Source organism: Linepithema humile, chromosome 6 (genome assembly GCF_040581485.1).
Source record: "Linepithema humile isolate Giens D197 chromosome 6, Lhum_UNIL_v1.0, whole genome shotgun sequence".
NCBI classification, from domain to species: domain Eukaryota; kingdom Metazoa; phylum Arthropoda; class Insecta; order Hymenoptera; family Formicidae; genus Linepithema; species Linepithema humile.
Window position 1 is genome coordinate 444,957 of NC_090133.1, and position 15,793 is coordinate 460,749.

The window sequence follows — 15,793 nt, forward strand, 5'->3', positions numbered from 1 at the left end:
CCACCAGTTTCTTTACCGCTGCCGAAGAAAATTATTTCCTTTAGATTGCTAATGATACAGGGCGAAATGCACTTATTCTTAGGAATTGTCGGCATTTCTGAGTTTTTTTTTTTTTTTGGTAAGGGCAATCATATAAATTTCTGTAATAAAATTAACATTTTATTCGAAAAATCGAGACATACACAGATGCGAAAACAATGATAGCACATTTTGGTAGCACCGATAAATAGACGCTGAAACAATATCTTTAGACTTTAGAGTGACTATGCGCGGGCTGATTGCTCGTCCGATCGATTGAGTCGTTCAATTTTATTTTCTCTCTCGGATGCGCTCATTCACCTCGATTGATTAATTGTCGAGCAACAGCTTTCTCGCGAATCGGTCGGAGCGACACAGGGTGTCCATAGAGTTCTTATCTATCCTTATAAAGTCAATTATTCGTTTTCAGAAGAAGAGTTCTCCACAATTAATTTGTACATTTAAAACTTAAATATTTGAGTACCAATTAAGAACATATTTCCACGAACTTTGATTTATATAAAACTCTTTCAGTCTTTTGATGTATGATAGACTTTAAATCTTATTGTTAGTCGTTTGTTATTTATGGAAATTAAATTTGATGGTTGTCTTGCAAGAACATAATAAGTAGTCTAATTATAAGAATAATTTTTTAACAGTGCAATCTGGATTCAGGGTCGAAAGCAGTTCGATAGTATTTTCTTTTTATTTCTGTTTTCCTTACTTTTTTATTTGATAAACTTCACATTTACTACTTTTTAAAATAAATCTTCTGACTTTCCACCTAGAGAGATAGATACAGATATTTTACGAACACGCTGTATTTTCAATTTACAACACAAATTCGGCCTTTTTCCTCTCCGACCGATAATCTCTCGCTGATTATTATATATTTCTAGAGCGGAATGGATATATAAATATATTTATACAAGATGTATCGTAAAGCGTCGGAAAACCGATACCCTTTATCACACAGCCTGTATAATGAAATCGCAGTAAAACCGTCCCCGTAATAGAGATAGGAAAAAGGAACTATCGAGGATATAATGGACTGATCTCCGATAAGCCATCTATTTTTGAATTTTGATCGATCTTTTATAATCTCCTCGTCCCGCTAGTAAAATTGCTCTCTTACCGCTAAGCTCGCCCTTCCTAAGGATATTACCCTTAAATAGCGCTATGTATGTACAAACGTAAATGAAGGAATCAACGTTGGTCACAAGCTTGACATAGTAACGGGTGTAATCGAGTGAGCATTGATAATAACGAATTTCATGCACTCGCTATGCGTACAAAAGAATCTGATTAAGGATGTATTGGCCATGCCAATATGAACTAAACATCGTCCCGATTCAAAAATAGTATATTTCTTATTTCATAAAAAACATTAAATAAATCAATCTGGATTGTGCAAAAGGTTTTAATATTACAATCTCACTCGTTTTTATTGAAGAAAATATTTGTCATTTATATCTTTTTCTGACCAACGATAAAAAAAGAAGTGATAAAGCAGTCTGAAATTTTTACGCCTTTGCCAATGTTTCAACATGTGATCCATACATCCTTAATCGAAATCAATAGTTGTAAGGATCATCGTAATTGCATACACGAAATATGAATTTCGTCGTAGTATTTAATTCTGGATCCTGGATCCAGCGAATCGAGAACCGGTAAAGATTCCTCGTTAACAGTGTAGAAATATCCGTGGCATTTTATTATTGGCACTACGATGCTTCTCCCCTTCTTTGATTCGATTTACTTGGATTTACTTTCCGTTGCGTTTCGTCGTCGATAAAAATCGCATTGTCATAGATACAAGAACGCATATCGACTCTACGAACTAATATAAGAAAGTCGTGCTCTCTTTCTCTCTCTCTGTGTGTTTCTCATCATAATGCTTCCTAATTATCTAATTTAAATTATAATTACCGAAGCATTGCCAATAGCTGCTCGATTTATCGTCGCTCGATGACGTCGTGATATTCATGGCAAATTCTCGCTTTGTAAATTTTTTTTTTTCGTATGTTTTCGTTTCTACATCGCTACGAAGTAGTGGTGTAAGTTTTCGAGACGTTATCATTGGCACCGCGTTATCCATTGCCTGTTTTTCTTCTGTTAGAAAGAAATCAGCCTTTTGTAGTGTCGTTCCGTGATGCGGCCCGACTGAAGCTACGCTTAATATTAATATAGATTGGCGATTTTCATTTGATCCACCACAAGAAGCCTTTCGCGTTTCAGCCGAAATCATGCGAGCGCGTCGAGATAATAATGCGAGATCATATCCAAAAGTGACGATGCTCTGCGGTATTTCAAAAATTTCGTTTCTTTTTTTAACATATATAATTTATCACGCTTTTCTCATTTGGCACGATGTCCGTGTAGGTGGACGATTTTTGTGGCAAAATCTGCATTTCAAGATGTACTCGTTTTTTCCCACACATTTAAAGAATTGTACAGCTATAAAATGAATTTTGCGACTACATGTTAACATTATTGAATTAAATTAAATTAAATTAATTGATTAAACATGCTAATATTATCGAGTCCAATTAATAATACGAGATGAGAATTATGTCCACATACCGAAGAGTAAGGCAAGTGTTTCCTTAGCGATTATAAATCGATACTTGTGAACAAATTAAAATTCGGTATATTTCTTCAAGAGGTTCCTCTTTTAAATTTATATTATACAATTTTAATCGATTTTTTTTTCTTTTTTTGATAATATGGAATCTAAGCGTAATCTGATAAAGATTAATTGCGAGCACATTTGAGAAAAGTGCATCTCGCCTTTACATATAATATATACGATAAAATTTAAACGATGCAAAGTTGAACGAAGAGACAACAACGTACCCTAATTGTAAGTATTACTTTCCACTCCGTTCACCGAGGATCTCGAAATCATCGCTAATCCTTTCATAGAAAAAGAATCAGTAGGAAAAGAATATCATTGTAATAAAATAAATTGAAGTTTCTATCAGCTATCAACCACACACGATAAAATTTATCTGCAATAAACCTCGTCGTTATTATTACTCACCTAATTGTTATAATATACATTTGAAATAATTGCAATTAAAAATATTGAATTACTCGAATTCTTGAAAAATTATTATATGTGTTTGGTATTACTAAAAGGATGAAGCGGTTGATGACGATTTTTCGATCTCAATGAACGACTGATAAACATTTCACACTGCAGCAACGACGAAATCGAGGGGCTTCTGAAACGGCAGAGGGTTGCCTTGTTACGCGATATGCAGAATGTCGCAAAATAGAGTGTACATGAGTAGAACAACGCTTCGTTTCTCGCATTCGATTCTTTTTTGCTTCTAGAAGGAGAAGTAGAAACAGTCTTTGTATGTGTGAAATCACGCAAATAAGCGAGCTCAACGTCAAATGCCGAACTCATCCAGACCTACTTGATCGACTTTCGTTCACATTCTCGCACTGTGCTCTTGCACTTGGATGTCTTATCTTGCCAGACGATAGAAATATCGAAAAGATATCCCATTAGGGATTGTGCTTTCGATTCTTTATTATCGTGCAGATTTATTTATTCTTCCCGGCTGACACCACAGCACAGCACTTTCCCTTTCGTCTCCGATCTTTCTCGTGAGAGAACCTGAAGAAAATCGCAAATAATGTGTTTTGCGATCCCGAGCGTTTTGAGGTCTGTCTTCATCCAGATATGATCTTCATTCTTCACTCCAAACTAGTCGACATTGGTTATCTTCACCCTCGAGAAGTCTATCTCCAATTCCTTTGCTGAGAACCTGAGGAAAATCCTGAGCGACGTGTCTTGCGATTGCGAGCATTCTTGGATTTCTTTCCACCCGGATGACACACGATCTCTTTACTCCTGCTCCACGCTGATGTCCACCGTCCTCACCCTGGACGAGTCTGTGGGCAGCAGCTGAAGACGTTCCGGCTCCGCGTCCAGCATAATGATGCATATGAAGCTTTTGCCGGACGCCTGATCCCTAGGATATATGGTGACCGGCGCGAATTTGTCCACCGAGCCGTCCACGTAGGAGCAGAGCTTTCGATAGACCTGCGGGAAGTGTCTCCTGAGAGAGACACCTCGGAGCCTGAGCTGCTGCTGAATGTTGGTGAAGCTGATCTCGCGCGCCCTACGCGGCGTGTTCTGTCCGTTGTTTCCTGGCAGTGACGTCAGCACCAGGGTCTCCGGCGAGTCCATCTCGCGAGTGATGTTGCAGGGCGATGCGGGCGCTTGCTGTCTTCGAGCCTGCGGCGACGCCGACGACGACGAGGCGTGCTGCTTGGCTGCACCGTCCAGCCGGATCTTGGCGCACCTGGACACCAACTGTCTTTCCCATCTGACGGCTCCACTGGTCGGCACCTCACTCACCACGCACACCGCGACGTAAAGCACCAGCCGCGCCTCTGGATTGTACGTTTTGCAGAGGCGCATCAGCTCGGCGTACAACTCGGCACCCATCTCGCCCGGCAGGAGATCCGGCCAGCGCACGTACGTCGGCTCGCCCAAATCGTTGAAGCCGTTGCCGACGAAGCGCTCGGCCGCTTCCGGACTCGAGAAGAAACACTTGACCGCGCCGCGACCGTGCGCGGCGTAACCGCGCTTCGCGAGGGCCGAGATGTGCTTCAGGGTCGTCGGGTCCTCCTTCGCCGATGACAGAACCTGCCGGCACAGGCTGCCGGCCCGTGAATGCAGGCAGGTTCGACGATGGCGCTGCCAGTGAGCGCGTCGGCATTCCCGCGAGCAGTACAAGCAGGTGCAATTGTGGCAACTCTTGTACGTGCGCCTCGCCTCCGCCAGGCTCGTCGAGTTGCTGCATTTGTTGTTGCGGCAGCGCACCACCTTGTCCACGGCCAAGCTGCCGTTCGCCGAGTCCTGGGCGTTGTCGAAAGACACTCGACGATGACGCGGTGCACCACCTCCACGCGGCAGAATCGACGTCGACGAGGCGGCAGACGTCGCGCTGCGCGATGCGGGCAGCGTATCGCTGCCCTCGCTCTTCCGTCGCACCAGCTCGCCCGAGTAGAAACCCCGTTGGTCCTCCACGGTCGCCTGATGAACATCTATTACACTCCTAGCGGACTCTGCGACAAGTCAGGAGGATTGTCTACGTTAGTACGGCGAGATTATGCGGAAAGGATCGATGCAGAGGACAATGAGAGAGGTTGGAGAACGATCGTGATATCGATTGAAGAGCTCATTTTTCAAATTCTGTCAGATCTGTATATTTTTTTAAATCGATAACTATGCCTTACAAAACTCTTCGGAGTAACGCATAAATTTCTGTTTTTTTTTTTTTTTTTTTTTTTTTTTAAACCTACAGATCTAAAGCTCAATATTTCCTCAATACCGTCGTGTTGAATTATAATGCGAAGCAATTGTTTTTTTTTTTTTTTTTTTTTTTTGGCAGTACGTCGACATAAATTAGTTTCCTCGCAAGCCATCATTTACATGTCAATTTTTACTACAATTTTTACTACATGAGTGATGACACGAGAAAAAGCTATTTCATTGACGCATTATGGAAGAAAAAATACGATCTCTTGCACTTGACATCATAATTCAATATAATTGTAGCGGGGAATCAGAGCAGCTATTATGTATCTATCCAGTTTTATTCCAATTGGAATAATTCCATTTTTTGTCACTTGTTCTATTTTGAACATTTGGAAAATAAATTCTGAAACGAGCGGAATGATTCCTACATCTCGTAAGCGAAAAGTCGATTTCAATAAGAGTGAAAATTGACATTTACGTCCCCCCCCCCCACACACACACAAATGAAAAGTTTGAAATTACTTTGATTTCAATAATTAACAAAAAATGACTTGAAAGGAATTTTATTGAATTAAATCATAAATTTGTTTGCATTTTGCCAATAGATGTCTTTTGGAATAATTTGTTCAATTATGTAATTTCTTTCCAAGTTATAAATATTGTATAATCAGGTGAAACATCAGATGACAATCATCCAGATTGATTAAATTATACTTGACGGTGTAGAATAAAAAATCAAAGTTAACAAGTTGCATTTTTGCCATTTTACATTTTTTTATTTTTAGAAAGATAAAAGCGCAAGGAATACTCGACACGATGCTGTAACGCAAGCGGAACGTGCTAAAAATAATTTTCCAAGTTTCGAATCAAAGTTCAGAATGGCGAAAGTTACACAATAGCTTACAATTTAGAAATGAGCTCTTGACTAAATTATTCTACCATAATGGTAGCATTGAATGACTAATGATGGTGTCAAACGATGTATCGATGCAGCAGTATGTTATTGAATAATAGCAATGAATGATTTAGTGTGGAAGAATGACGTTGAATATGAACGGAGAACGCAAATTCGTTCTCACTTGCCTCCGTCATCGTCGCCGAGAGTCAGCGCGAGAGACGCGTTAAGCACAATGACGTGATGATAGTAAGCAAGCCGTATGAGCGTGATGACAGTGATCGGCGTGACGTATATTTTTATAATGACGCACTCATATCTTTATATATTTAATATATATATATTTATCTCCCCCCTTCCCAAATAATGTAATTTCCCTTGCTATTCGCATTTTTCTTTTTTGTCAGTGGTAGCTTCACTTAGTGCTTGAAGCAATCGTGTAAGAAAACTAAAATACTAAAGCGAGTGACAACTAGAATGAAATTGTTTAATAAAGTGTTGGAATGCTAACTGAAAAGAAAAACGTAAAAACATGTTAAATTTTAATCTATAAAAAAACAGAAACTTAAATTATGTAAAATATTTATATTAAATACATAGAAATTTAAAGTTGTCGCAAAAATATCTCTTTCTTCCATAAATCTTTTTCGATTATCTTATTATATAAAATATTATTGTATAAAATTTTTAATTGGAATAAATCTAAAAAGACAAGTACAAAGTTGGAAGCTTAGTTTGTGTGTGGTAAATTTTACTCAACATCCTTATTTTAAAACTCTCTTTAGAAATTCTTGCGAAACAATAATCTTTTTTTGCATTTCATATTATATTTTGTTCTCCAAAAATATCCAACAGATGTATTGTTTTCACTTTTAAGCAAACATCAATTTGTAGATTAGATTGAATAAGATTAGAAAAAGCATGTTGTCGTAAGAGTGAGTGGGCACTGCTATCGGAGTGGACTGAATCTCTGCATCCAGCCCACTCCACGTGCCATCAAGCTTGATCGTGCACAGAATCATAGAAGGTTTGTCCTTTTTAGCCGCACTTTTTCATACTTTCTGCATTCAAGGTAAAAATGTAAGATTAAACCTATAAAAAATTAAATTATTACAATTCTTGATTACTAAATTAATTAATTAATTAATGATCTGATGAAATCCGATATTGGTTTTTAATTAGTTTATAATTTAAATAAAAGTTCTGAATTAAATTGCAAAAGATCTGCAAGATTGTAAAAGACAGGAAACTGCAGGAAAGTATAAAAAGCGCTGCTAGAAGAGGGACAGACTCATAGAGAGAGATAGAGAACAAGTACAAGAAAAAGAGAGAAAGAGAAAAAGAGAATGTCGAGAGAGTTTGGTGATTGTTGTCTTACGGTCTCGGCTCGTGTTATTAATCATGCGCTCCTAATTATTCGCGCGATAAGCAGCGAGCGGCTGCTGCGGCGGCCGGCCACGGCCAAACTCGTCCTCGGACTCGGGGGTGGCTACGACCCCGCGAGGGAAGGTTTTACACGCCCTTAGGCTCCCCTCTGCAAAGGTGCAAAAGAACATGAGTTCGGCGGTTTCGTCGAGACGCGAGACACGCGCGTTATCGTCTCTTCTTCTTGATGTCAGATGACGTTTCTCGTGGCGTATACATATCGACAGATTGATGATCAAGTCTGGACTCGAGTTAAAAAGCAGTCAACTTCGGTAACGTTTTATTCATGTTTCTCAATGATAAAATGAAAATCTTTTTCAGAGTGATAAGTCTCTGTTTTTTTTTTTTTTTCTATTCCCTGCGGCGCCAATAAATGTAATAATGTAAGGATGTAAAATGTACGTATGATATGATATATGTGACTTCGAGTACCATTCGTGGTATACTTGGTTTCTTCGCTAAACATGAGCGCAATCTTCGCGGGTGAAGGGTGAGGCGAGTGGCGACGAGGCGAAGAGAAACGCAAGTCAAGTTTTGCGCCGCAAAGCGGAATACGTAATCGGCCACGTGTGCATCGAGGTGTCAATACAAAGAGACAAACACGATTAAAATTTTCCAAGTCATACGTTGTATTTGACATCTTTATCTTGAGATTTCTTCAGAAATTCTTGCGAACAAACAATCATTTGTTCGCATCAGATTTTTCTTCGGAAATATTAAGCAAAGATATTAAAGACATTAAATCGGTAGAAAAGACTGCAGTATTGGCTGCTGCAGATTTTCGGCGTCGGGTAAGAAAAATTTGAGAGAAAGATTTCTTCGAAAATCTAAATTTGTAAAATAAAATGAAAAGTAAAGTTAAAACGCGAGTCTTTACGTGACACCTGGTGCGCACGCGTTCGTTCGTTCGTTCGTTCGGTTGGGGGGTTGATTGTACGGTAAGAGATTGAATCGTCCTTGGTACAGATCTGCCGATCAGAACGAAAACTTACATAGTCCTCCTACCTTGGAGGTCTTGGCGTAGGTCGCTGCAGCTCTTCCCGGCTTTCGTCTGGCGATGACGGACGGCGGACGTGGCGGTCACGACGGGTCCCCCCGGGCCAGGACTCGGGGTACGCGACGCGGGTGGCAGCCCCAGGAGGGAGTCGAGTACATCCTCCAGGGTCGTGGAGCCCGGGCTCGGTTTGTTCCGCAGAAGAGCTGCCGTCGCCATCGCCTCGTCCGTATCGCTCTGGCCCGATCCTGATCATCGGTATAATGCAGGGGTAAAGAAGAGACAGAGGTTTTTTTTTTTTGCGTCGTCCTCTTGGCCTCGAAAGTGTGCGTGCGTATGTTTGCATGTGTGTGGAGAGGGGGGATGAAAAGCGAGATAACCCTCTGTTCCATTTTCCCCGATTAATGATAAAGCGATTATTTTTTCTCGTCGGCCCCTTTAATCCGAGCTCGTTAGTTCCTTTTTACACACAAAAAACGTGGCATTTCGTGTATATATATGTGTGTATGTGTGTGTATGTGTGTATTCGAGTGAAAATGGAATAATCCTCTCCAAGCTTCCATCGACCCCGTTAAAAACAAAGCGATTCCCCCTTCCCATTGCATTTTTAGATCAATCTTGTTAATTTGCCCGATCCTGAAAGTATTTGGTCTTCATATTGAAGAAGTGATAAGTTTTTACAATCTTCAATGTGAGAAAAATAAGACAAACCACAAATATGTCGGCTAAAGTTGTCAATTTATTTCGCAGCTTGTAGTTCCAAAATTAATTATTCGGTCATGTGCTGGATCAAGTTTACGTTTCATGATTTTTAATTGTCGATCGATTAACGTCATTAATTGTGCTTCACGCGCGCATAACGACTGTCGAGCTACAAATGGAAAAATAACACACAGAATTTGATCGCTAAGTACATTTCAGTAAAAAAAAAAAGCAACAAAATTCTGCAGCACTTACCGTGACACAAGCAGAACGTGGTACACAATGCGAACGAGGTAGAGAGAGAGAGAGTGAGAGAGAGAGAGAAACGTTCACAAGTGATCGCGCGCTATTAAATCGGCTATTTCCAAGAGAATGCACAGATATGTACACAATATTTACAAGTGACAGCGACTTTTCGATGTGACAGTGACATTTCGATACAGTAAGAAAAAATTATTCATTTATCAATCTATTCACTAATCAAAATTATGAAATTAACCGATTTATATAACAAACGAAACAAGATATACAATATATACAAGAAAGAAAAAAAATAGCAATCAAAAAATATATGTAGAAACAAACGTAAGGAGCTTACGAAAGGAACACATAAAGTAGTGACAATAATTTATTTGTTGCCAAGGATAATAATTACGCTCTACAGAGAAATGATAATCGTTGGTGCGTCCGAACAATAAGTACGGAACCGTTCGAAAAAGAGACGGATGAGAGGCGCCGGACGCGCAGAATCATCGTGGGATCTATCGTTTCTATTGTCTCGTGATTCACAATTTCGTCTCTACAATATTACTCTCGTGTATAATCGATTCTAATAAAAAAATAAAACATCATTAAGGCACTGCAAAAGAGACAAAATGGAGACGATCGAGATGATCCAAGAACAATTCTGCGAGCCCCCGAATCATAATCAAAATAGTAACAATAAGAATGATACAATTAAAAATGAAAATGATGATAATAATAATAATAATAACAATAACGATAATGAGAATCAATAATAATAATAATAATAATAATAATAATAATAATAATAATAATAATAATAATAATAATAATATCGACGCGCTTGCAACATAATGAAACGGTATATGCGCGATACGCATAATTAAATCTAATCAATACACGTATGTACGCACCTGTACAGTTTCTACAGGTGTTATAACGTAAAGTAGACAGCTTTACAGTAAACATACATAAACGCAAATAGCTACTGACAGTGAGTGGGCGCGAGGGAGAAGAAGGTGGTTAAATTAATCTAGAATTAATATTTCGTCTACGTGATAATACGATACGTGAACGCCTCTTAATTATTAGTGAAGGGGTGGGAAGGGGAGCGAAAGATCGTCAACATGTCGTAAACAAAGTAAGAAAGTGTACTACAAAATTCTTCGCGGCGAGCTCTCTCGCATGAGCGATGATGAGCGTGAGAGAGAGAGAGAGAAAGTGAGTGAGTGAGAGACGAGAGAATGCGCGTGGAATGGAAAATTTGCCGTAAAGCTTTTTCCGTGTTGCGCGAAAAGTCCGCGAGAAGCGCGACTCGAAAGTGCTTCTTTTGCTCTTTCGGCTCGCTCGTTCATTCTCAAGAAAGTACTTGACTACGTCAAATTTTAAATGATTTCGTCATTTCTGTCGTCATTTTACCGTCATCCAGAATCTCGCTGCTTAATAAAGCCTGAGTGTCCATTCGAGAAGAGGTCATTCTCAACAGTAAAAGTTCCCGATGAACTGAGCCGACGAGTTACTCGGAAGTCCAACGAGTTTTACTATTGAGAATCACTCTCGCGCACAAAAAAAGCTCTCGAGTGAAAATACAGTCTTATCGTCGCTGACCCTCGTGATAAACTTCCGAGAACGGCCAATATATATATATATATATATATATATATTGGCTTTGCAAATTAATTAGCTGAGTCCTCGATGAAGCTCGATTAAGTCTTGCGCGCACCTGCAGCCTGCCCGCTTGCGCGTGACGAAAGCTGACGAAAACGAGGGGGAGATAACGATTATCGATATATGGCCGTAAGCTCTAATCGCCGTCGTGATGACGATAAAGAGTTCGCGCGGACCGGAAAGAGGATTACGAAAGCGCCTCCGGGAATTCTGCGCCTACGTCGACGAGATGAGAGCGCATCGAGTGCCACCCTTAAAGGGCGGCTGTGTAATTATGTAGTGTGACGCACTCAGCAGCAAAATAAGAATCTATTCTTCGACGAATTTGAGGAAAAGTTTCTGCCATGAAAATGCACAGCCCGGTAATCTAATTGATTAATTAATCACATTAATTTATTATTCAATGTCAAGCGTCTCCTGAGAGAAAATTAATATTAAAATTTGTATTATCTCATCAATATTAACTATGCTATTTTAAAAATTTCCTTGAATTATGTTATTACTGCCACGAGATTCGAGCACCAATCTCCGATCCGGGAGAAGAATCTCCTCGTAGATCGTCTTCGTCAGCTCTTTCGTACGCTCAGCGATGAAAAGAATACCGGAAGTAGCCGAGTGCCGGGAGTTTCGCGCGTCCGCTAGGCGAGCAGCAACTCACCGCGATGATGATGCTGCTGCTGCTGTTGCTGACGATGCTGATGACGCTGTTGATGATGGTGATGATGGTAGTTGGAGAAGGACGTGGGCGACGGGCCGGCAGATGACGTCTGCAGATGCTGATGACGCATGTCATCCCGGCTAGGCGTCAGATCCAGGTAGAGACCGGACGCGGCCGAGTCCTGACAGCTGCAGGACTCGGTGCCGGCCGCGTTGCAGCAGTCACCGGCCTCTTGGTCGGTCGTCAAGCTCATAGGCGTCTCCGGCGAGTCCACGGGCCGTGTGCCAACGAACGAGCTCTCCATCCAGCACAGCTTCACGCTCCCTTTGTGATGTCGACACAAATGCGAGAGCGATTAGGCCCGCGCCACGAGTGATCCTTCGAGGCGTCAAACTATTCTAGCCGCAATTTTCAGTTTTTCTAACTCTATTTCTTTTCGCGAAATCTATTTCAAAGATCCCCCGAATTTTTTTTCCAAAATGTAGCTCAGTTCAAAATTATCATATGTAATTAAATATTTTTTAATATTTTATGCGTCATGTTTTAAGGGTCCATCCAAATTTTATCAGATTCTAAGGATCTGACATTCATAATTAATTTCTCTTTAAATGTTTCCGAGTACCTGACATTACGACACGTTGTTTTTTTGTGTTAACATGTCGATAAAATTTATTCTCGCAGCGGATCAAACAGCTGAATAAAATAAAGCTGAATGTCGTTTTTTCAAGCGCGCAAAATACCGTGGAAGAAGCTATTGTGCATATACACGTTATATAATACCGCGCGGATTTATAATCTTTCGTTAAAGCTCTCTCGGCGATTAAGATCTGACAACCCGAGGTTGTTATTAATCGTTTTTATTGACCATGTAATCCGCTTAAGTAATAAATAATACGGATATCGAAATAAAAACAAAAAACTAAAAATAATTCAAAGTAGACTGAAGAGAACCACGCAACGATGCAACCATATGTGTTCAAATTGCATATAATAATTCTAAAAATAATCTGCATATATCTATCTTGAAAAATAGTGTTAGTATAAGCTAGCATAAAAATAGTTAGCATCAAGTTATACAAGAAATATTCCGAAAGTAAAATCAGCAAATTAGTTTCACCCTCTGATGTCGATACAAAGATGTTAGTATTAATGTTAGTACCGTAAGCGTTGTTAAAATGCGCATCACAATAGCATCATATCAGTTCAGATTCCACGACGATTCCACGAAGAAGATGCCAAGTTTATCGAACTCGCAATAGCGAGACGAAATAATGAGCGATTGTAACTTAATTCTTCTTTCCTTCACTTCGATATGTTTTTATATTCTATATTACTGGCGTGTGCGAGAGTTTGCACGCACCAAGAAGATGAGAGGAGACGAAGGAGAAGAGTGTACGAATTTCAGGGTAATCTATTTCGGTGGCGGCCAAGAGACTCTATCGAAATAGCAGCGACTCATCTCGACGATACGCTCTCTCGAATCGCAGCACAGCGTCGAGATTGTCGAAGATGAGAAGGTCACGATCCGCCGACCGATGCTTGCTACAATCTCACAACACTTTAGTGTGTTTCCAAGAGAGAACAAAATATAGTTTGCGCAAATTTTTTTGAAAAACATTTGTATTAATATATAATTAACTGAGAAAAATTAAATATATCGATCGTGCTTATCGATCACCTATCAGTTATTAATAAATGTTTCATGATAGCAAAGTATGATGTGTCGATACGAGCAATGATGATACAATATGATTAGAAATTCTATATATCTTCGAGTTTACCAAAATTTGTACAATAGTACAAAAATGATTTTCACCTTTGACGAGATGCGGAAGGCGGGAGGTACACAATCACCGGGCGATTATTTAACGGTGAAATTGTTTTCCATTAAAAGAACGAACTGACATCCCTGTATTTCGCCCACATACGCGACCGGGTCGGCAAATTTCATTGCAGTGCCTGGCTGACACTCGAAGAGCGCGGTACTAATTCCCATTAATTCCAAATTTAATGAAATTCATGTTAATCTATAATCTACATACATGATTATAATACTCAAATTTAACAGTCAAGGTTTTAAAATAAAGAATTCTAAGGGTGCTTGATTTATGAAATAAGACATTTCGACACGTTTATAGCAAAGGCGATATTAGGCCGAAAAGTTCACCTCCCAGAACCCTTAAAATTCTATCATCTGGAAAATCGGGGACACAAAGAAAAGCATTAATGACCGACCTGTTTTGACCTGAGCGATGCGCAGAGCCAGCTGATGCATACAGAGACAAAGAGAGAGACAGAGACAGAGAGAAAAAGAGAGGCAGCTTGCAAAAGGAGACAAAAAAACATTAAGAAAATAGGAAAACTCAAAATTACCTTCGTGACGGAGAGCAAAGGTGATGGTGGTTGGTGGTGTTGATAGGATGGTATTTTTTTTTTTTTTTTTGTGGCTGGGGATGGTTTAGTGCTCACCTCTGGGGCTGGTAGACCTCGCTCCACCCCTGTCATTCCAATCTTCAGGTCGAGATCGAGGTGAAAGCGTGCCGCCACTGCCGACCTCCTGGCCGCTCTGCACGTAGTGCACGATGGCCGAGGTCACCTCCTTTATCGAGTTCCGTACCTCCAGTTGCTGATTCGTTGTCTGCTGTTGCTGTTGTTGTTGCTGTTGCTGCTGCTGCTGCTGCTGCTGCGAAGCAAGAATAAGGAACCGTTCCAGAAATACACGGATGCAACAATTGACCGAAATTAATTTCAGTAGAAACCATCACTAACCGCTTTGTCCAAATTTGATTAATAGCATAATCACAAGCAATTTTTGGTATTTCCAAATTTATAAATTTGTAAATATTACGACATGTTCTTTAAAACCATTAAAGTTAACATGAAAAAAGTTTTACATCTCTTTTAAAAAGCGTATCAATGCATGAAAAATTTGCATATCTCTGTGAAATTGAAAAAAAAATTGAAAAAATGTGAGATAGCAAGACAGTTGTATTCCTGCTTGAATTTCTAACTTTAGAAAGCGACGGCACGCTCTTGCGTGCTACCTGCGGAAATTAAAAATAAATTACACAAAGAACAAAATGCAAATTCTGCGGACCAGAAGCCGCATAAAGTAGCCCACAGAGTGTCGTACTGTTGATTCGAGGCGAAATTTCGCCTCCAGAATCCATGAATAAGTGAATGTATGATATAGTACATAAATGCGTAAACAGCTGAAAATATAGCGCGCACATAGGTTTATACATTCATTTCAATTGGCAAACAGGTCGGAACTCTAAAGCTTACCGACGCAAGGAAAATCGTGACGTCAACGGTGACGTCAACAATTTCCACGAGGCGTTTTACATTTGCCGAGTGGCGCGCACTTGTGGTGAACTAGATGAGGGATAAATGTGTAAAATATCCACGAAAGAGAGAGACAGTTTGCGATCGATGAATGCAAGAACTATTTTAAATTCTGTCTCCGATAATTTGCGCTGGAATTTATTTTACAAAATTTTCATAAAATTAATTCCAAAATAATTGGAGAATTTTCATGTCTGGGGGAATAATTGAAAATTGGAAAAATAATCAAAAGAGAGAACAGAAAAAAAAAACGATGGAAAAATCAATCAGAGAATGTTGTTTTTTCACATGTACTTACTTTGTTTGCAGCCTGTAGCTGAGGAAGAATACCCTGAGCAAGACGTTCCGCCGGTGTGCGCGGGTTGGTCAATCGTTCCTGAGAACGCCAGCCCAAGTAGGGCTGCCGATGATTGAAGGATGATCTGGCCGAACTCGCGGGTGAACTGCCGGCGCTATTCAGCAAGCTGGTACTCCATCTCGAAAATACGGGGGGCGTCGGGCTGGGACTCAAAAGGACACCTGCGACACAAAAATAATTACGCGCTCGATGCATGATTAAATTAT

General features: G+C 40.0%; 1 protein-coding gene across 9 annotated transcripts in view; it reads right to left on the minus strand.

Moving 5' to 3' along the window:
- Positions 1-137: 137 nt before the first annotated feature.
- The window catches only part of LOC105673161 (uncharacterized), a 47,980-nt gene continuing 32,324 nt past the window's right edge, over positions 138-15,793 (minus strand). For 2 of the 9 annotated variants that reach the window (XM_067357344.1, XM_067357343.1), the window contains exons 8-12: positions 15,528-15,748; positions 14,354-14,567; positions 11,885-12,208; positions 8,625-8,861; positions 138-5,106 (exon numbers count right to left, since the gene is read on the minus strand). In XM_067357344.1, the coding sequence (XP_067213445.1) occupies positions 3,878-5,106; positions 8,625-8,861; positions 11,885-12,208; positions 14,354-14,567; positions 15,528-15,748 (2,225 nt within the window). In that variant the 3' untranslated portion in view covers positions 138-3,877. Of the gene's footprint in view, positions 5,107-7,572; positions 7,729-8,611; positions 8,862-11,884; positions 12,209-14,353; positions 14,568-15,527; positions 15,749-15,793 lie in introns of those variants that run through there. The other 7 variants (XM_067357348.1, XM_067357345.1, XM_067357350.1 and 4 more) reach the window with 7 other exon arrangements.